Below are 23,632 nucleotides of genomic sequence, written 5' to 3' on the forward strand. Positions count from 1 at the left end.
GGTTTAATTGTACATTCATGGAATTAGAAGGGCCTTTTTGGACATGTTGAAACCTTTGTCAAATATATCTCCTTTTTTTTTTTTTTTTTTTTTTTTCATTTGTTAGGAGAATGGCCTGCTTTTTATAAACCTATTTGCCATCATATGCAGGTGTCCAAATTCAGCTAAATCCAATTTGCTAATGATGTCTCCTAGACATGGAAAGAAATAAATCATTAAACTAATAATAATTCAGTAATCCTCATATCATCTCCTTTCATAATTGTAAACCTCTGATAATTCATTGTCTTAAAAGCTGCTAGAAAAGAAAGGAAAGAAAAAAAAAAAAAAAAAAAAAAAAAAGAAACCACTTCACTTAGGAAATAAAATAAAAAGGGTGTACTGACTAACACCTTTTTGTTCTTTTGGCAATGCCCTGTTTAAAAACATCAATCAAAATGGGGCTCTTGCAATTTGGACATTTGGGATCTGTCTGAGAGACCATAACATAAATGAAGCAATGACTACACCCCATCAATACCAATAATTGGTTTGATGATTCATCCTTTGGTTTCATCCCTGGAGGTGACAGTCTAAGCTTCAAATCATCGTTCTTCTTCTCTTCTTCTTCTCCAATCTCCATTTCCATTTCCTTTAAGGCTCTCTTTTTGCTTTCCCTTATTGGACATTTTACCTTTATAATAGATAAAATAATTTTAAATTGAATAATAGACCATATAATTAAAGATTCTTGAACAGTTACAATTAAGTGCAAGATAAAATGCTTATAAGAGTATTTAGGCCATAAATTAAATCTTTTTCTTTTTCTAAACTAAAGTTTATTTTGTTTCTAAAAAAGAATATATCATAATTATTTAATAATTATAATTTGCTAAATTTAAAAGTATCTTGGGTTGTTTAATCATTTCATCATATAAGGAGAAGAGCAGAGCGATGTTTATTTAAAACATGCAATTTCTTTTCTAAAAAAAAAAAGAAAAAAAGAAAAATTGCAACAAAGTACAAGTGATTGAAAGATAGTTCTTTTAACTATCTCACTATTCCATTAAAAAAAAAAAAAAAAAAAAGCAAAATTAGGTGAAAAGAAGAATGAGAAGAAAACATGGGATTTATTCAACAAATTGGAAGTCTAATTACCTCTCTATCAAAACAGAGCTTAGATTGCAAAGGAGGTTGAGAGGTTGAACTTAAAATTGGGTAATTGAGATCAAGAGATCCATGGAATTGCTTGTGGAGTTGATTTATGATTAACCCAACCATATCACCCTCCATGGATGGATTAATTGTCTGATTTTGTGATTTTTGAGGACATGATGCCATTGGAAAGAGAATTTCAATTAGCTTATAGAAAGGTCATTAGCTTATTATAAAAAAAATTTTTATTTGTTTATTATTTTTATTTTGTTTGTACGTATCCCATGGTTTTCAAGTATGCTGATTTGTCCAGTAAAAAAGTTCTAGGCAATGTTTGGAGATGGAGGTATAGTAAGCATAGGAGGAAAGAAAATAATAAGGATTGTTATTTTTCCTTATTTAGATACACACAAAAGGAGTATCAAATGAGGAAAAAAAAAGTGATATATTTCTTCTAAAATTTTCTCTTAACATTAGGATTTTTTCTAAAAAAAGGAAAAAAGTAATTTATTTTTCTCCTATATTCAAATAAAGAAAAATAATTTCTTTTCACAAATTTTTTTTTTTCTTTAAGTTTTCTTTCCTGCCTCTTTCTTTACCCCAAACAAAGTGCTATTACGAGGACAGAAACGGTTAGCAATTGAAACCTTTTGTCAGTACCTTTATTTTGGTTAATGAGAAAAGTTTTGAATTTAAAAAAATTTGAAATTATTAGAAAAAATCTCAAACTTTAAAGAAATTTAACTTATTGAAGAGTTATTGAACAAGTATCAAACGAAGTCCTTGCCTTACGCCATTTGTCATTCATTAACGATAGCAATGGCAGAAAGCAAACAATAATTAACCGTTGTAATTATAATTATAAATAAAAAACAAAAAATAACGAATTTCCAATTATGAAAAATAGCCATAATGAATCAGTTACCGTATATTATATTTACTTATCACATTTGGAATTTCACGTTTCTTCAGAAAACCATTAAATTTATTTAAATTACAATAAATTATTGAGTAAATTGACTATATTACCCTTAATCTAACATTAATTCTCTAAAAAAATCATTAAATTGAAATAATAATTATCGATCATATAAAAAAAGGTAAATATGAATTTATTATTTTTTGAAATTACAAATGTGAAAAATATTATAGAACAAATTATTTTCTTAAATGTGACAAATATTATGGAAGCAAAAAATAATCGTTTACACTCAAAACTTAGATTGAGAATTCAATCTCAATCAAGATTAATTATGACTTCATCAGCCAAAACTTTTCAATTTTGATCTACTTCTCTATTAACTAGTCATTAGGCGAATAACATAATTTTATTAAAATATAAATTTATGAAATCTCGAGTTATAAGTTTTTACTTTAATGACGATATTAAAAATACATAGCTCAAAATACTTTAATTGAAACCTAAAAAAATATTTCAAGAATTTTAATTGAAATAATTCTCTTATTTAATATAAACTAGTATTTATGAATGTGCATCGCATGTAATTACTCGTTGAACATACTCATTAGAATGATTATTTATAATTTATTTTTTATATATTTTTTATTAATTTTTACAAAGACAATATAAAAATTTAATATTTTTAATTATAATTATTACATATATAAAAATATGTGCAAACCACTATCATACATATATATATTTAAAGAAAAATTTTAATAATTTTTTACAATAAATTTTTTGACAAAAAAAAAAAAGTTATAAAGTTGAAAAGAAATAACCATTTGATCCAAAATCTCGTCATATATAAAAATAAATGCATATATAAATTATTGGTAATCAAATTCAAAATTTTTTTTTTTTTTTGTGATAGTATACCAAAATAAAAAAAAAATCAAAAGTTAAAATTAGTACATTAACCATTAATAATAATAAACCGAGAAGTTTTCCATATAGCAAAAGCAAATAAATTCATGAAAAGTAGAGAACCTTCAATGAATTATTGATAATAAAAGCAAAAAAATCATTGATAGTAGCCAAATGAAATATAGTTATTCGAGAGATTAAATTTTCAATTGAGTTATAATTTAAATATTTGTCCTTTATTATCGTAATAATAGATGTAATATTAAAATCAAAGTATAATAAATTTTTAAACTAAAAATATGCAACAACTTAAAAAAAAGGAAGCATTAAATGTTAAAAAAATTATAATCATAATTTAAATAATTTTTTTTTAAAAACTAACAAATTTATACTAATTGAAAATTGATTAAGAAATTTACTTAGCAGATTAAAGATAAAATAATTAATACATTCAAGAAAATGATAAGGCAAAAAGTAACTAACAATATTAACAAAGCCAACAAAAGGAAATATAAGAAAAAGAAAAGAATTTCAATTTATAATTTATAAATTTAATTATTTTAGATTTTAATATAAAATAATTAATTTGCAATAAAATTATAAATATAATTAATTTAACATTGGATTCAATCAAAACTTACATAATAGAATTTTCATTCCTAATTAAGATTGGATAGAATTTTTTCGATTACAATTTCTAATATATATTTAATTTAATATTAATAAAACATATATATATATATATATATATATATATATATATATATATATAGTTTATTTATTTAATTTATTATTATTAGAAATCTTATATATTTGATTAGTTTATTATATTTGCATTACTTTAAATATTATTTAATATTAACTAACTTTTTGCATGTATTTTTTTTTTTTGAATAATAATGGAAATTTCATTAGTCATCCAACCTCAAAGCTTGTTCAATACAAAAGGGTGGAATAGTCAACTCCTCCACCTGATCTGTCACAGAATAAGATGCTCTAGCTAACACATGAGCAACCTTATTAGCAGACCGACAAACAAAAAAGATGCTTACACTCACAATCTCAGAAATAAGACTCTTACAATCTAACACTAGAGAACCAAATGCAGAATCATCCTCATATAGAGGGTCAACCAAAGCCTGCACACAAATTTGAGAGTCTGACTCAATAATCACGTTGGACCAACTCTGCCTTTTAATCCAACTTAATGCTTCCCTAATGGCTAAGGCTTCAGCTATTAAAGGTTCAAATCTTCCATTCACCCTTTTTTGCAAAGAACCAATAAAGTCTCCTTGGGGTCCACGAACCACCAAACCTAGACCCACACTATTATTGGCAAATATTGCCGCATCCACATTACATTTCACCATACCAATAACAGGTTTCAACCAACACACATCCACATAATTTGCTTGGACCATGTTGCTGACCCTCTTAGCCAATAGCCAATCATTCAGCACCCTTCTTGCATAAGAGACGACTTGAATTGAGCTCCTAGACCTGCCATGCCAAACTAATTGGTTCCTTTGTTCCCATATTGCCTATAACAACATTAGAACAAATTGGCAGTCTTCAACCTTTATCATTTTTAACATTTCACACAGCCATGTGGTTAAATTCAAAGCCTCAGACTCAATGAAACCAACACCAAGAACCTGCCAACAACACTTGGCGAAATTGCAATCAAATAAAACATGTTTTACCGATTTTCCTCCCCCATTGCAAAACACACAGGCATTGGAAACCGCCACCCTCCATACCAGCAGATTTTCTTTGCATGGAATAGCTGAATTACAGGCCCTCCAGACCAAGTTCTGAACTTTCGGAGGGACGCTTATTTTCCAAAATCGAGACCACATCATCTTGAGCTCTTCTTGTTCTGCATTCAAATTTAATTGCGTTTGAACTCTATAAAGGCTTTTAACAGAAAAACGCCCCTTCTCTCAAGCTTCCAAAACCAACCGTCATTTTGCTGTACTTGGAATAATGGGATTGCCAAAATTGCTGCTGCCTCTTGCTCCTGAAATAATGATCGAATAACATTCTCATCCCAACAGCAATTGATGATGAGATCCGCAACTAAAAAAATAGAAGTATTAGCAGTTGTTGCATGAATATTTTTGAAGCTGGTAGAGATGGTACCCAAGGATCACTCTAGACTAGCGTGTTCCTCCCATTTCCAATCCTCCTACATGCTCCAATAGACAACAAAGTCCTACATTCCCACAAGCTCCTCTAAAGATAATTGGGATTTGCTCCAAGTTCCGAATCTAAGAAGCCACGATGAGGGAAATATTTAGCTTTCAGCAATCTCGCAACTAAAGAATCTGGTTGGGAAAAGATTCTCCAAGCATTTCTACTCAACATAGCTAAATTAAATTCTCGTAACTTTTTAAACCCAAGACCTCCTGCACATTTCGGCAAACACATCCGATCCTAACTCATCCAATGGATTCCTTTATCATGATTAATACCCTTCGACCACCAATACCTGGCCATAATCTGCTACAAATCAACGCAAATTCCTTTCAGCAACAAAAATAAATTCATGACATAATTAGGCAAGGTTTGCATAACTGTCTTTAGCATTATTTCTTTACCTGCACGAGACAAGCATCTTTTGTTCCAAGAATTCAATTTTTTCCACATACGATCCTTCAAGAATTGGAACACTTGTTTTTTATTGATTCCCACTTTTGAAGGCAGGCCCAAGTAACATCCCAAGTCTTGCTTCTCTTCTACCCCAAGAGCTGCACATACATTTGCTCTATCCTGTTTTGACGTATTCTTCGAAAAGCAAACGGAAGACTTAGTGAAATTAATGTCTTGTCCAACAACTTTCCCATAAGTAGCAACTAGCTCCTTAACTTTTATAGCTTCCTCAAGTTTGGCTCTGAAGATCAGCAGGCTGTCATCCGTAAAAAATAGGTGTGAAAGGATCGGAGCACCCCTTTTAATAGCATAGCCATGGAGCAAACCTTCATTAATGGCAGCTGAAATTAGTCTGGACAACCCTTCTGCACAGAGAATAAAAATCTAGGGTGATATAGGGTCTCCTTGTCGTAGACCATGCGATGGAATAATTGGCCCAAGTTTATCTCCATCCGAAAGAATAAAATATTTGACCGAAGAGATGCAATTCATCACTAAACTCACCCATCGTGGAGCAAACCCAATCTTCAAAAGTATAGCCAAGATGTAACTCCATTCTAACCGATCATACGCTTTACTAATGTCCATTTTAAGAGTTGCAAAAGAGTCACCTCCCCTTCTACGATTCTGAAAGAAATGCATCAATTCATATGTAATAATGGAATTATCCTGAATACTCCTACCAGGCACAAAGGCACTTTGAGAAGGAGAAACAAGCGTTGGTAAAAATAATTTCAATCTATTAGAAATCATTTTGCTCATCATCTTATATAAGACATTACACAATGCTATGAGACGTAAATCAGTTACCATCTACGGCCTTTCCTTCTTCGGAATAAGAACCAGAAGTGTTTTATTTAACTGCACCGGAAAGGACCCTTCCCTAAGATAAGCAATAACAACCGTTGCAACATCCATACCAATAATGTCCCAATGCTTCTGAAAGAATCCTGGATTAAACCCATCTGCACCCAGTGACTTGTCAGCCTTCATACTGAAAACTGCTACCCTAACCTCTTCAATAGAATATTCAGCAAGCAGTTCCTCATTCATCTCATTTGTAACACAAGAAGGAATAACATCCAACACCTGCTCCATATTCCCAGGAGATGCATTAAACAACTGCGAAAAATGATCAAGTAGTAAAGAAGAAAGGCAAGAATTCTTTTCCGTCCATACTCCCATAGAATCCTACAACTTCGTAATTTGATTCTTCTTAAATCTCGTAGTTGCCATAGCATGAAAAAATCTAGTATTTGCATCACCTTCCTTGAGCCAAAATACCTTAGCTCTTTGCTTCATTGTATTTCTCTATCATTTAACAAAAACTGGAAACGATGTTTAGCCTCTTCAAACTGTTGAATGTCGATCGAAAACCTGGAACCTCGAAGCAGCCTCATTTTCATATGACAAGCTTGGAGTTCCTATTTATGCAGATTGCGTAACTCCCTCCCCCAAACTGATAGTTCTTCCGAGCAGAGTTTCAACTTATCCAATAAATTTCCAGCTCCAGATTCATTCCAGACCCTTTCCACCAAATTTCAACAACTAGGTTCTCTAAACTAGGAGTTTTCGAACCGAAAAGCCATGCCAAGTAGAATTAGTTAAGATTCGATCGAGCTTTGATTCGACTAGCCTTCCAGAGCTTCTACCATGTTCCCAGGTAAAAGGGTAGCCACCCATTGGAAAATCAATTAGACCCGAATCCTCAACTGCTGACCGAAATCCATGGATTAAACTAGCAGGTTGCCTTTTGCCTCCCCTCTTCTCAGCAACTGCTAAGATATCATTAAAATCCCTTAAAATAACCCAAGGCAAATCATTAATCAAAGATAGTTGTCGAAGCAGCTGCCATGACTCATTATGTAAATTACAGTTAGGATTTCCATAAAATCCAGTTAACCTCCAAACCCCAAAAGAATCAACTTTTACCTCCACATCAATGTATCGCTGGGAAGTAAGAAAAGTATTCAGAATGGTAGCATTTTTCCATAACAACTCTAACCCACCACTATGGCCCATAGCATCAACAGAAATAAAATCGTCATAACCCAACAGAGTTTTTATTTCATTAATTTTATTTTTTGAACATAAAGTTTCAATTAAAAAAATAAAAATGGGCTTTTTTCCCTTACAATAAACTGTAAGTGTTGTATTGCCTGTAGGTTGCCCATCCCACGGCAATTCCAGCTAAGGCAACTCATTTCTGTCGGCGGGCTGTTTTGCCGGAGCCCATCGCTGGCACATTGTTTGGATCTTTAGACATGCCTTCCGCAAAATCCTAGGCTATAGTTGCTTGCAGATCCAAGCCCAATCTCTTCCTTTTGACTTCACTAATGATAACATCAGTTTGATCCCCATCAGGAAACTGCTCTGAATTAGGATCCTTAAAAGTTGGAGCCGAATCATTGACATTAACCCTCATTGAATTAATCCCAGAAAACCCGCCTCTCTCCTTATCCTCATCAAACTAATTTTTGAATAATTGATTAGCCATCCCCCGAAATTCGCTGCTACCAAATCGTGAGGATTCTGTGTTGACCTTCACATCATCCGCTTCCCTCAGCCACCGTGAACCCATCTCCACCTTCCGACGAGGCAAAGCTCGAAGTTCAGGACCATATGAACGTACAGCTTTTCCTGGAGGAAATTCTATGAGCTTTGGGCAGAAGCGTTCAGTGTGTCCCATAAAACCATAAATGAAACAGAAGCTGGGCAACATCTCATAAGCAAAACGCACGTAAAACCATTGAACACCTTCCTATTTGAAATGAAATTCCTTCTTTAATGGCTGCCTGACATCCAGTTTGATCCGTACCCTTAAGTCATCAACACTCATATCAACAAAACATTCAGGATCAAACTCCACAAAGTCCCCAACCTTTCCACTGATATCTTTTGCCACACGTTCAGACCTAAACCCAGGAGGTAGGTTATGAATTTGCAGCCAAATATACATTTTAAACAGAGGGACCTCAATAGGCAAAGTGTAGCCCTCCATGCGTTCCAAAATAATGGGGTGGTTGTTGAAAGTCCAGGGACTCATTTCCATTATCCGATATAGATCAACCGGATGATAGAACTTAAAAATATAGTTGATTAACCTATCTATGATGAAACGTCCCACCAGGCAAAGAGACAAGTCTTCGTTAACAACCAAATCGTTTGGTTGATAAATAAATCCTTCATCCTCATCCTCCTCTCCCACTGATAGGCTCGCCATGTCGATAGAAATACGGTCACCTTCAGCTATGAAAAAAGAGAAAAGCAATAGCACAATGACAGAATAACTTGCACCCTAGGCAAGACAAACTCTCAAAAGAGAGACGAAAGCATATATTAAATTTTATCAACTAGCCTAACATTTTTGCATGTATTAATTGTCAAGAGAATACAAATTTCAATTAATTAATACAAACTATATTCATAAAAGTCAATGGTGTAATTCCCTATTTTTTTTCAAACTAATGAATGTATTTATTCAAAAGTAAATTATCTTTATGTTTTCAACAATCAAAAGTAAAATTCTTAGAAGTTTTATATGCTTACCATATATATCTTATATATTATATCATATAATTTATTATTTTATCCAATGAATTTTTATATTTAGATGAAAAATTTATACCATTAATAATTAAATTAGCTCTATTTTTCAACCAATATAATTAAATTCTTAAAATTTTATATTCTTACCATATATATCTATATATAATTAAAATCCTTAATAATTAAATTAGCATTATTTTTCACCAATAAAATTAAAATCTTTAATAATTTTCTATTTAGAATTAGATTAAACTTCTTATGTTACTAGAACATAATAAATATAAATAAAAATTATTCTATTAATTTATAAATAGAGAAAGTTAAGATTATACTTACCACAAGAAGAAGACATGATTGTAAACTCAATAATTTCAAATTAGCAAAGTTTGATGTAATAATTGTTGATAGTCAAAAACAACAAATTCGTGATAGTCAAGAGTAACAAGTTCTTGATAGTCAAAACTCAAAAGAAATTAAAACCAAACGTTTATATAGTGCTATGATAGGACAAAATCCTAATTAGAATAGTATTAAAGAATAAATTTCTAATTACAGTGGGATTAAATCTATAATATTAATATAATAAAAATAATAAATTGATATCATAATTAGAATAGGATTAAAGTCAAATTTCTAATTAGAATGAGATTAAATTTATAATATTAATAAAAAGACACCAATAAGAGATTAATAAATTTAATATCTTATATTATAATATATTTAAATTATAGGATATTAAATCATAGTATTTTTATATGTATAGGAATTCCAAAAGTTTCCTAGTTAGAATAGGACTGAATTATTTTTAACAATATTTTTAGTTAATCAACTAATAAAAATACCAATAAGATTAAGAGTTTTCTAATTAGAACAAGACTAAATTATTCTTCAATCAACCAATAAAATTAAAAGTCTATAGGAACGTTTTAGGAACCTAGTGTTCTCCGTCATTCGGACTTATATATATATATATAATTTGAAATTCCTATACATGCAAAAAATTGTGATTTATTATATTATAATTTAAATGTTGAAATTTCTATGGCTATCTTACTTCTATCGAAATACTTGAAACTAAAAAAATAAAAAATAAAAAGTATTATCTTGACAAATATTAACCTTACAATCTAAATAAAATTTAAACTTTTATTAAAAAAATATAAAATAAAAGGGAGGAAGAAAAGAGAAAAGCAAGTGCAAGCATACCAAAAGATGTGGCGGAGAAAAGATATGCAGTGAAAATATCTTCTAAATTTTGGTTACAACTTTAGCAATGGATAAGAGTTCCGTTGCTAACCCATTTGTACTCGACAACGGACGAAAAATTCTATTGTGTTATAACTTTAGAAACGGAAAAAAATCGTTTCTAACATGTTTATAGAACCCTTTGTCAACTCTTAGCAACCAAAAAATAATGAAACAAGATTTCTTAATTAATAAAAATAATATGATTAAGGAAACTGATATAATCAATCTAATTAAAATTATTATATAATTTTAATCGATAAATAAAATTAAAATTTTTCTAATTATAGGGTTCATCTCTTTAAGATATTTCATGATAATGTTATTTATGAGGAAAAACTTGTAAGCTTATAATTATTTACGATTACTAAATAATTACAATTAATCTATAAATCTATAAATCTAAATTATAAGAACTATAACTAAAAGCTATTCTATTAATTTGTAAATAGAGAGAGAGTTAATGTTACACTTACCGCAAGAAGAAGACATGATTGCAAACTCAATAATTTCAAATTAGCAAAAATTTGATGTAGAAATTCTTGATAGTCAATGTTGACGCGTGTTTTTATGCCCCCACCTAATCCAATGATGATACGAGGATGTGGAATGAAAGGTTAATGCTACCTAGAAGTCTTTTAATCTAAGGATTTAAATAAAATCAATTTTAAGTGTCTGACTGGGTCGTAATTGCGTCACACAGCTATGTTAGACTACATGTCGTTTTTGTATTCAACGACATATAGCTTTGATACAACAAGTAAGCTGCGTCACGCAGCTAATGGTTGCGTCACGCAGCTGTGCTTTGTGACCTACTTATATAAATAGATCCTTTAATTCACGTTTGGGGAGAACTTTTGACATCTTGGGACAATTTTCCAAAACCCTAAAACACGCCCTGCGGCCACATTCTCCTCCAAAAGCTCTTTTGAGTTCATTTGAAGGAGAATTGCCATTAGAGATTAATTTTAGGGGAATTAAACAAAAAAAAAGAGAGAAAATCAAGAGAGAAAAGATAAACACTTAAATCCTTGGTGACGAAGCTTTTGGATCGCCGTAACCGTCATTCATTAAGCCTTTTGCAATCCTCAATCTGAGGATTAGGTAATTCCTTTACACCTTTTGTGTTTTTATTCATTGATTATTTATTTTATAGTTTAGTCTTAATTGTGTTATATTCTATTCGTTTTGGTCATTCGAGGTTGTCTTGAATCATACTTAAATAAAAAAACGCTTTGAACAAAGAATTTAAAACAGAATTCGGACCAGAGCAGTTGCGTCACTCATCTAGTAGATCCGTAACGGAGCTGGCAGTTGCATGACGGAACTGTTCATGTCCAAAATTTCATTTCTTTTACCTAGAAGAGCCGCGTCACGCAGCTATCGCTGCGTCACGCAACTGTTCTTTGAAGAATAGTTGCGTGACGCAACTGTTCTAGGGTTCCAGAAACAATTTTTATTCTTTTGAAAAAAAATAAAATTTTTGTACAAAATAAAATTTAATTTTTCTCAATAAATCCGAAAATGACCAATTATGGACAGATTATAATTTAATTACGTTTAGAATATTAAAATATAATTATGCATGATTTTGGGTTTTAGGGTTTTTGGGTTTGATTACAAATTGGGTAGAATGTATTTTTAGATTCGGTTTGTGGCCCGCCTTTAACCATAACGCAAGAGCGGGTCTTTTATTTATTTGGTTTAGTTATTTTGGTTTGGATGATTTGGATGATTATGGATGATTTGGATGAGTATGGATGCAATGATTGAATTTAATTGGGACGATTAATTAATTTTCCATATAAAAACTCGGTTCGATCCATTCGGGTTGGGTTTAAATAAATAAATTGGCTTTCGTAACTAAAATAAATTAGAAATCGTAAGGTTAAAAGAGGCCGATTTTTTCGGGCGTCGGCTACCAACGGGCTGGCGTACCCAATTCCCTTACTCAGAATCGCCTTGGTGCGCCTACCAGTTTTCTAAATAATTTGGCCTTAAATAAAATTGGGTTTAAAATGGAGTCATTTTTATAAAATAAAATTGGAAACGGTCCCATTGCCGAAAAAATGGGTGGCGACTCAAAAATATTTTATAAGACCGATTTATCGGCATTGCATCCAAAAAGGTTTTGTCACCACTTGTTTAATATAAAAATCATTTTCCAAATCAAAAATAAAAAGCGAACGTTTTTCGGGTCGCTCGGGGGCGGTGCGAAAACAAATTGGCGACTTCACTGAGGAAGCATCCACTAATCCCCGGTTATTTTTTAAAAATAACTAGATGGTTGAAATGAGGAATTAACTCTAAACCTACGTTTTCTAAAATTGTAAATAAAATTGGTTAGAAAGGCGTGGAAAATTCTTTAATCGTCTGTGTTTGTTTATTTGCTTTATTTTATTTTTCTAAGATTCTTGCATTCATACTACATTTCTCTCTTCTCACCACTTTCTACCCAAATTATCCTTTGGTATCATTGTTAACTTTGAAGGTGGATCCAGCCTAAACCTTGCGTTTTAGGCACATCCACTCGAGAATTAGCAATTTTACCAACCGCAAGCCTAGTACCTTAAAGGTGCGTCAAAAGGAGTAGGCCCATGTAAAAGCCTGAATCCTGTTTGCGGAACCCAGACTTTGTAAAGCCCAATGGACCAAAGCCCATGCATGTAGTTGAAAGCCTTAGTCACTTCCCGATAGGAAAACCTGAGTCTATTTACTGTTGTTCTGTCACATTCACTCCGAGAGTTTGTTTCGTCAATCTCAAAACCCCCTGTTGGTTGTCGAGATTAGACCAAATCCTAGGAAATAGATGTCGGAATTTTTACCAACAGAACTCGTGTGTGGGATAGATAAGGTTGGAAGGCATGCATTTCCCAACTCCCATTTCCCTGTGTGTTATAAACTGTTCATATGCTGTAACATTCATGCATCATGTAATACTTTTCATTTCAGCCATGCATTAATAAGGGCTAATTTTCGGTATGGACGTTTGACCCTTGATTTTGAGAGTGGACTTCTAATTCGTTTTGAATAACATGATGCAATCGTTTATAGTGAATTAATACCCAAAAGAAAAGGGAGTTATAAGGGGGTTAGGATTTCTTTGTATTTTCACATTTCTCGCATTATCTAAAAGTAAGCGTGAGATTGCAAAAAAAGAATAATCAATCAAGATAAGATCCTGCTTGGGACCATCTGTTCCAAGGCAAAAATTAAGGACACCAAAAAACAAAAAAATAAGAAATATCCCGCTTGGAAATTCTTTCATTCCAATGCAAAAATGAGGGACTCGAGAGAAAATGGCCGACTGTAAAATCCAAAAGGAACGGTCGACGACAGATAATGCCAGAAATGTTTGAGTACAAAGTAAACTATTGCCATGTTATTCATACTGAATTTTAGGTCCCTTGTCGAAAACGAGATCTTATTTCCATTCCGGTTATTAGCACATTAGATTTGCATTCTTCATCCTATGTGCTTCTATTTTTCATGCATGCATGCAGAACCTCTTTAACACAGGTCCTTTTATTTATCAGCCAAAATTGATCTGTCCCGGGAAATCACTTCGAGAGTTTGGCGCCAATAGCCTGGTCAACGTTTGGTCAGAGTGTCCCCAATCCCCGAGCGTGCTCTGGTTAGTTCTGTGGTCAGTTCAAGTTCGTCTGATTCAGTTCCTGATTTAGATCTGGTTATAGTTGAGATGGCTGACAACATTGTGAATGAGACTAGCTTTTCTCTGGCCCAGTTAAGGGCTATAACTGATATAATAGCCGCTGCTTTAGCTCAAGAGAGGGCACAGAATCAGATTCCTCCTTCTTCAAGTAATCAACTGGCTTCCCCTGTAATTGAGGAGAGGGAGGCTCCAGAACCCGCTTTGGGTAACCAAGCATCAGCTGATAATGTTAGTCCGGCTGAGAATGATCTGATTAAGCAGCTGGCGGAATTGAAGGACAAGGTGGAGAAGATGTCTGCTTCGAAAGAAAAGGACCTAGTCACCAATTTCCATATGGCTGAATATGTCTTGAAGCCTACAAGCTCTACTTCTTCCAAGACCTTCAAACATACCCCTATTTGAAGGAGATAATGACCCGAGGTCCCATTTGTCCGAGTTCATTCGTGTTGCTCAAATGAACCGATATGATGAGGAGGATGTGTTAAGGGCTTTTCCTCAGATACTGCACAAGAGCTATAGGAGGTGGTATGATGGTTTGGAGGTGGAAACACAGAGAGATTGGGTCAAGCTTCAGATTGCTTTTCTCAAGCACTTCAAGACAGATGGAAGCGATGAGTTTAGTCTTCGTGATCTGGAGATCTTAAAGCAAGGAAGGGATGAAAGCTTCTCCAATTACTATAGAAGATGCTGGACAAAGCTGTTCATGGTCCAAACAAGGCCAAAGGATCAAGAGCTGATCAAGATTTTTAGTCGAAGTCTGTTACCTTACTTTAAGGAGAAGATGCTGGCTCAGCCTCTCACCGACTTTTCTCTGGTGCAAAGGGCTGGGTTGAATATTGAAGAGCTGTACAAGGAAGAGGAAAAGAAAAATCGAGGGTTTGGTAATTACCGGTCTTCCCACAGTGGTCAGAATAGAAGTGCTGGTAATGTTGCTACGAACTAGTCGGGGAGTAGCAATATAGTTGGAGCTGTTAATAAGAGAACCAGAAGGGAATTCACTAATTTGGGCAGACCTTTCAGCACGGTTATGAGGTCCTGCATCAAGAATGGTGTACTGTCAAAGTTACCAATTAATCCATTTAGGCCTATTTTGGGCAAGTTTGTTGATCAAGACTGTGAATACCATCAGTGCAAAGGGCATTCTACTGATAATTGCTTCAGACTCAAACATGATATTCAAGACTTGATAGACAGTGGGAAGATCACCAAGCCTCCTGAGCATAGCAAGCCGACGCCTGGAAACCGTTAAAATTAGTTGTGATGAGCAAATTGAACAAGCTTTTAATCCTGCTTTTTGTTTTTCTGAATGTTGTTTTGAGAACAATATGGATGGATTTCTTTTACTATTTCAATGAATGGGAATGAATTTTGATTATTTATTTTCTTGTTTCTCCTGATTGTTATGTTCATGGCATTGATTATACCACATGCATATTTGGCATAAATGCATTGCATCATTTTGCATTTAACCTAAGCACCGTCGAAGATCTCAAAATAATCGAAATCGGATCAGATTTTAAGCTTGAGCTCAGAAAGGATCTCCAAGAATGTCTCAGGAGGACTTCAGAAGCTTTCACCTAGAATTATGCCAATATACCAGGGGTCAATAAGTCAATTACAGAGCATTTCATCCCTACGAATCCGAATATCAAACCAGTAAAGCGGAAAAAAGATGGGTCAGACCAGAGTGGCAAGACAAGATGAAGGCTGAGGTTGAGAAGCAGCTAGATACAGATTCCTTGGAAGTAGTACATTACCTTGAGTGGTTAGCAAGCATAGTCCCTATGCTCAAGAAGGATGGGAGGCTAAGAGTCTGTGTTGACTACAGCCTCGCCCAAAGATGGCTTCCCTCTTCCACATATAGGTGTTCTGATCAACAGTGCTGCAAAAGTGGGATGTTATTCCATTACGGACAAAAAAAAAAAAAAAGAAAAGAAAAGAAAAAAACAAAAGTGAGTCTTCCAAAAAAAAGAGGGGAAAGAAAAAGCCGAAAGTGAGTTTTCCAAGAAAGTCCGTTTTATTCGTTGACTGCCAAACAGGTGACTAGATTTATCGAGCAGAACATTTTTTGTCGCTATGGTGCTCCTCATCACATAGTTACAGACAATGGTTTCCACTTCCGGGCAGACGTCATCCTGGAGAGAAATTCAGACCCAACTAGCATGGACCGTTCAGAATTCAGAAACTGTTGGACGAGGGTGCCGATGAATTGGTCACTTCGCGAGGAAAGCCTTTTAATCGGATCGTTAATCAAGACCAGATGAAAAGGTTTTACGTCTGAGATGATGATTTTGATTATAAAAAAAGTAGTAAAAAAAAGTAAAAAGAAAAAAAAAGGGGCTAGGTAGAAAACCCGAAAGGGCGACCGAGGTAAAAAATGAGCTCGCTAGGTTGAAAACCCGTAAAGGGCAGCCTAGGCAAAAGTTAGAGTTTAATAAAAAAAAAGAGAATAAATTTTGAGATTAACGCATGGTGCTTAGTTTAAATACGAAATCTATGCCATGCATTCGTGACATACTTGCGACCGGTTGCTCAATGCCATCAACTTGACTAGAAGGAGAATAGGCGAATGTAACACCCTTCCCGGTCCACCCGTAAACCCGAATGAACCGAACCGAGACGCTACAAACTGGTTGACTGTATGGCCTGACATGCTGAAATCATAATGTATATTGAATATAATATCATGCTGATGCTGTTTATATTAATAATGTACTTAATATTTACAAGACATGATACTAGTTTACAAAATGAAATGGGCCCAACTGTGTGCCCTGTACATGCCATAAAAAGGGTAGACAAAAATACACATCCAAATGAGTAGCTACCCTGAAGACTGAGTCTTCTATAGATGAACTGCAGCAGTTGTAAGCCGACTCTCTACGGACCAATCTCAAAACCTGCGAGTTAAACAGGTAACTCGCTGAGCAAATAAAGCTCAGTGGATATCTCAATATATAAAGAAACAATTAAGCACATCCATAGATAGAAATAAGCATATAAATGGATATGGATAATTAAACATATAAGCACATATAGCATGATCCTTTCAGTATACCTTGATTATCTTTCGTACTGTTTATAATACTATATGATTCATGAAATGTTATGTCAAGATATCTGTATGGCTCCATAAGGTTATAGTGAAACCGAAGTGATAAGAAAAACTGTATGAAACTGGATGAATACTGTATGCTTGGCTACTATGGCCCATATATAATCATATCCACTCAACGGCCTGTAGTCGGAGTATCAAACTGTATGGGGTGCAGATCTGCTATCCTATGTCGCGACATAGCCTTATCTACATGGTTTCTACCTAACCTCAATGGAGCATAATGTTGGTATGTCAATAATATAACACAACATCATATTCATAGTTCATAAATCATAATGTTTATTTGATTTCACATCATTTGTATGCTTGCATGATGTTTTGATACATGATTTAATGTTATATTTTTGTTGTAAAATGATTGGAGGCATATAAGTGAAGCAAAGGAATACAATTGCATTGAAAAAGAAGTCCAAAAGTGCATGAAAACATATGTCGCGAGCGCGCCTTACAAGGTCGCGAGCGCGTAAAGCATCAGATGAGAGACAGTGAGTTATCGGGCACAAGTCGCGAGCGCGTACTTGAAAGTCGCGAGCGCGTAGAGTGCAAAATGAGAGACAGTGAGTTCCCAGGCCAAATTCGCGAGCGCGCGATGAAGGTCGCGAGCGCTTACAGGCCAAGGGCCAAGTCGCGAGCGCGCACTTGAAAGTCGCGAGCGCGAGAAGTGCCAAATGAGAGACAGAGAGTTTGCGAGCACAAGTCGCGAGCGCGCACTTGAAAGTCGCGAGCGCAAGATGTGCCAAATAAGAGTCAGAGAGTTTCAGGTGAAAGTCGCGAGCGCGTAATTCAAATTCGCGAGCGCCAGAAGTGCAACGCGAACTCATCATGCAATTCGCGCGCGCGCTTCCAGCCTGCACTGTCTGTACTCTTTTGGTCATATCTCTCAATATAAAACTCCGATTTGGATGATTCAAAAACCCATGTAAAGCTAACACAGAGAGGAACAAATAACTCTTCTATGACACTTCCTAATTCCATCATTAAATGGGGTCAAAATCAAGATGAAGTTACTAGTAAAATTTCCAGCAAGCCCTGTTTCAACATAAACTCAATATTCACTTCATTTATTCAATACCTCCCCTGTTTTCTCACCATTACCAGTCCTCCCACTCAACATAAAGCAATATTGTCTCATTAGCAACACACCACATAAATTCTCATGCAAAGAAAATGGTAAATGAAAAGAGATATCAAACCTTTACTCCAAAAAGCTTGAGCTCTTCTTTAGCTTCTTTTTTCTACACTCTTAGAACTCCCTTCACCTATAAATAAGAATTCTTATAACTTATCTACAATATAGCTCACTTAGAGGTTGAATAATATAAAGCTTCAAGAAATTTTACTTACTTGGAGAAAATTGAGGTTGTCTTAAACTACCATGAAAATGGATGGAGAAAGGAAGAAAATGAAGAAGATGAAGATAAAGATGAAAAATGGGAAAGTGAAATGGGTAATACGGGTAGGCCATCAAATATCAAGGGATTTTATGTAAAACTTCCTAACTGGTACCTCAATTAGCAAAAGGCTATCACTTAATACCCAAGCTCAATCTTTTAATGCAAATCAATCCTCACCCATGTGCTTTAATCTTTTCTCTCAATCAAGTAACTCCACTTATAATCCCATTCTACCCCAACCGGGCTTGGTTCAACTCGACTCAACTCGACTCTATGCTAAGACTCGACTCGGTAGGATGTCACAGCGAATGAGTAGTTAGAATGAACGACCATTGTATTAAAGTAGTTTCTCTTTACTTCTATATGATGTTAAAAGAATTAAGAGCAATAAAGAGCTTGATTCTCAAATCCTTCTTCCCTTTTGTTTCTGAGGCATGATCGTTGATTACAAAACCTTCCTCTCTGCCTGTATGTTCAGCATTTGCTCATTCGTTTTGAAGATTTTTGGCTATTGGTCCTGTCCGGGTATTGGATTCTCTTAGACTGCAATCAGGAGGTCAAATGCTATTTTCCCTGGTGGTTTCCTTGGACGGAGCAATAAAGAAAAACCATGAATAAAATCCTCATCGCTTAAATAGGCTCATGAATATATGAAGAAATTGCATATTTTATCTCTTTCTGAATGTTGCAGGTGATAAAATGGCCGCCTCATTTTTCGCTTAAATCTTTTTTGTTTTTGTGGTTTTGGTTGGCTTTCATTTTATTGTATTGTCTTTTGTCCATTTTGGAATAAAGTTATTGGGCATTTTTGTCCGCATTAACAAGGTAGACCACTCTTGCAAGTGGGTGGGATGCCTCCTTTTTGTCTCTGTGGCTTTGTTTTCTTTGTGCAGGAATAAAGCAAAATCCAAAACAAAAAAAAAATCAATTTGGAGTCGGTGTGTAGCTCATATACTTCAACAATTTCATCTACTCGCCACACATGGGGCAAAATCATCAGATACCCTCAGGTAAGTCTTCTTTCAACACCGCATCAGGGAAAGTATACCCGAAAGTTTGATACTAGAAAAATTTAGAAATTTTTGCTAAAATTTAAAAAATTTCTTGCAATGGATAAAACATAAAATTTTCAAGGTTTGCTTAAAAGGTAATATTTTTGGTCTCGGGATGGATTTCAGACTGGGGGCAAAAATAAAATCTTTTACCCTGATGCAAAATTTCAAATTTCAAAGTTCATGATTATTAATGCATGGGGGCATGTGATGCTCCAACATCTAATAAAGGCAAGATCTCTTTGTACACAGAAATTGCTCTTTTCTTCTTGAAAAATTTTTCAGCCCAACCGGTGATGATTTCTCGAAGCCGTTTGGTCCCTCCAAGCAGTGATGGTGTATTACGAAGCTGTTTGGATCGTTTTCTCGATTAGTGATCGTGTATTGCGAAGCTGATCAAGGCAATCTCTATACCAAACCCTCTAAAGCCGATCAGACTGAGCTGATGAGATGAACAACAAAGCCGATCAGACTGAGGTTTGCTGTTTTTCTCGATTCGTGATGATGGATTATGAAGCGGATCGAGTCAAATACTTATCCTGGTTAATGATGATGAATTATGAAGTTGATCAGGACAATCTCAAACACTCCAAAGCCGATTACACCGAGCTGAGGAGGTGGACAAAGCCGATTACACTGTGCTTTGGACACAACCAAACACTCCAAAGCTGATTACACCAAGCTGAGGAGATGGACAAAGCCGATTATACCGTGCTTTGGATTCTTTTCAAACCCTCTCAAGCCGAATACACTGAGCTGAGGAGGTGAACAACGAAGCCGATTATACCGTGCTTTGGATTATTTCCAAATCCCCTAAGCCGATTACACCGAGCTGAGGAGGTGAACAAAGCCGATTAAACCGAGCTTTGGACAAAGCAAAATCTGTTTGTATACAGAAAATTGCATCAAGTGAGATCTGTTTGTATACAGAAATCGCTCTTTGACTCCATAAAGCGAAATCTGTTTGTACACAGAAATTGCTATTTGGTCCCATCTGTTTGTATACAGAAATTAAGCAAAATCTGTTTGTATACAAAAATTGCACCAAGCAAAATCTGTTTGTATACAGAAAATTGCATTAAGCGAGATCTGTTTGTATACAGAAATCGCTCTTTGACCCCATAAAACGAAATATGTTTGTACACAGAAATTGCTATTTGAACCCACCAAGGCGAGATTTGTTTGTATATAGAAATTGCCATCTTCAAAATCATCATTGAACGTGGCCAGATGACTGCCGATGCTTAGAACGTTGATGTAGTCCGACTGGAGCCTTCAGGTCAAGCAGTGATGATGAATTACGAAGTTGTTTGGATCCTTTTCTCGATTCATGATGATGCATTACGAAGCGGATCGAGTCAATTCTTTTCCTAATTAATGATGGTGGATTACGAAGTTGATTAGGGCAATCAAATCAAAATCCTTCGAGCCAATCAGACCGAGCTTTGGAGGTATCTTCAAAACGAATCAGACCAAGTTTTGGAGATCGTTACCAATTCGACTGTAGCCAACAAAGCCGATTACACTGAGCTTTGGACGTGACCAGATTCAAGCCAAGATTGAAGGCGCGTCAGTAGGCCACTTTAACATTAATTGCTTACACAATTAATGATAAAGTGGGGGGGTAAACTGTTGACGCGTGTTTTTATGCCCCCACCTAATACAATGATGATACGAGGATGTGGAATGAAAGGTTAATGCTACCTAGAAGTCTTTTAATCCAAGGATTTAAATAAAATCAATTTTAAGTGTCTGACTGTGTAACACCCGCAGCCCAATCCCGAAAGACCCGACGGTGGATGCCACATTCGGACCGACATATAAATCATAATACCATATTATGAATTAGAAGTGACTTAGTATTCACAAGTTTAGCAAGTAATAATATTTTGTTTTGAAAATGATTTGGGAGAGTCCTACAGAAAAACTGCAAGAGTTTCCCCTAAAAATAGAATTTGCCAAACATATGAATACAAAGCAGTCCCAAATTCAAACTCCAAACCCCATCAAACTCCAATAACAACACAATAGCACTTCTATAATTTCATAACTAAATAATTCCTCAAGAACATTTTAATATTCGTCACTTAAATACATTCATTATATACATATATATAATATTTTATATCCAAACATTAAATAAAATCTCATGCTTATCTCCAAATATATACACCAAACTAATTTATCATTACATGCTTAAGTTATAATTCAAATAACATAATCTCCGAAAAGGTAATAATTATACATGCCATGATTCTTAAGTACATCAAACTAATTCTACTACTACTAAAATAGTCTCTTCTGTTCTAAAGCTACTCTTCTGATCTTCAAGTAGCAACCACGTACGTCAACCTGCGCGTGATAAAAATCAACGCGCTGAGTATAAAACTCAGTGGTGCTCATAAATGACAAACTTACCAATGTTGCATTGGCAACACACTTAAAATATAAATTTTTATCAAAAGAACATACATTTACATTTATAGCAAAAGAAATATCAAATAAACTTATAATTAATAACATAAGTAATTTAATTCTTCCAAATCATAATTTCATTACTTGGACATTTATTATACCAATACACATACTATTTATTTTAAAACCATGCACCGAAATATCATGCTGTGAAAATTCATTTGATAACATAATCATTTATTTCCAAACTAAGGTTTATTGAAATATGATAATCTCATTCATTTAAGTGCCTTAAAAATATTTTCCAATGGCTCGCATACACTTAGGAGAAAGAGAAGGAGATAGGTTTTCATAACTTATTCATAATGGCCTTAGGTCGCCAACCTTTTCATAACATATAGAGCGCGTCCGCCCTAACATAAGACACCCACGTGCCTAGCATATGATCATAGCTTCTTATCATAATGGCATCAAATGCCGAGCATGCTCATCATACATAAAATCAAACCACGCATCAAATTCACACCAAGTATATTAGAGCCCAAAATCCTTGTTTTAATTCTTAATTCATAACACTTCTCATAAAACTTGTCTTATGCTTTAGTCTTCTTAAATTCATAATGTCAGCGTACTTTACAAAGTCACTAACTGTGACATCCTACCGAGTCGAGTCTTAGCACTGAGTCGAGTTATTTCAGAGAGTTGAGTTGAGTCGGGCCAAACCAAACCCGGTTGGGGTAGAATGGGATTATAAGTGGACTTACTTGATTGAGAGAAAAAGATCAAAGCATATGGGTGAGGATTTATTTGTATTAAAAGACCAAGCTTGGGTCTTAAGTAGTAACCTGTTGACAATTGAGGTACCATTTAGGAAGTTTCACATAAAAATTCATTGATATTTTGATGGCCTACCCGTAATAACCATTTCACTTTCCCATTTTCATCTTTATCTTCATCTTCTTCATCTCCTTCCTTTCTCCATCCATTTTCATGGTAGTTAAGCCTTAACTTCAACTTCTCTTCTATCCAAGTAAGTAAACCTTCTTGAAGTTCATAATTGAATCATTTGGTGCTATTTTTAGAATATTCATAAGAATTCTTATTTATAGGTGAAGTGAGTTCAAAGGCAGTAGAAAAAGGAAGTTAAAGAAGTGCTCAAGCTTTTTGGAGTAAAGGTTTGATATCTCTTTTCATTTACCATTTTCTTTGCATGAGAATTTGTGTGGTGTGTTGCTAATGAGACAATATTGCTTCATGTTGAGTGGGAGGACTGGTAATGGTGAGAAAACAGGGGAGGAATTGAATGAATGAAGTAAATAGTGAGTTTATGCTGAAACAGGTTTTGCTGGAAATTTTACCAGTAAGTTCATCTTGCTTTTGACCCCATTTAATGATGGAATTAGGAAGTGTTATACAAGAGTTATTTGTTCCTCTATGTGTTAGCTTTACATGGGTTTTTGAATCATCCACATCGGAGTTGTATATTGAGAGATATGACCAAAAGAGTACAGACTGTGCAGGCTGGAAAACGCGACGCGCGCGCGCGAATTGCATGACGAGCTCGCGACTTGT

General features: G+C 34.5%; 1 protein-coding gene and 1 long non-coding RNA gene across 2 annotated transcripts; both read right to left on the reverse strand.

The window, feature by feature from the left end:
- Nucleotides 1–251: 251 nt before the first annotated feature.
- On the reverse strand, nucleotides 252–1,321 carry LOC110010387 (uncharacterized). Its single transcript, XR_016321473.1, has 2 exons — nucleotides 1,138–1,321; nucleotides 252–673 (listed from the first exon to the last, which is right to left on the reverse strand). It is a non-coding gene; the product is annotated as an uncharacterized LOC110010387 (long non-coding RNA).
- A 2,552-nt stretch (nucleotides 1,322–3,873) lies between these two features.
- LOC149495641 (uncharacterized) lies at nucleotides 3,874–4,821 on the reverse strand. The gene is made up of 2 exons (XM_089723225.1): nucleotides 4,723–4,821; nucleotides 3,874–4,503 (listed from the first exon to the last, which is right to left on the reverse strand). Exons 1-2 carry the CDS (start codon nucleotides 4,819–4,821, stop codon nucleotides 3,874–3,876), a joined length of 729 nt encoding a protein of 242 aa, XP_089579351.1.
- Nucleotides 4,822–23,632: the final 18,811 nt, after the last annotated feature.

Source organism: Jatropha curcas, chromosome 6 (genome assembly GCF_041381405.1).
Source record: "Jatropha curcas cultivar XTBG-Jc1 chromosome 6, XTBG_Jcur_1.0, whole genome shotgun sequence".
NCBI lineage: Eukaryota > Viridiplantae > Streptophyta > Magnoliopsida > Malpighiales > Euphorbiaceae > Jatropha > Jatropha curcas.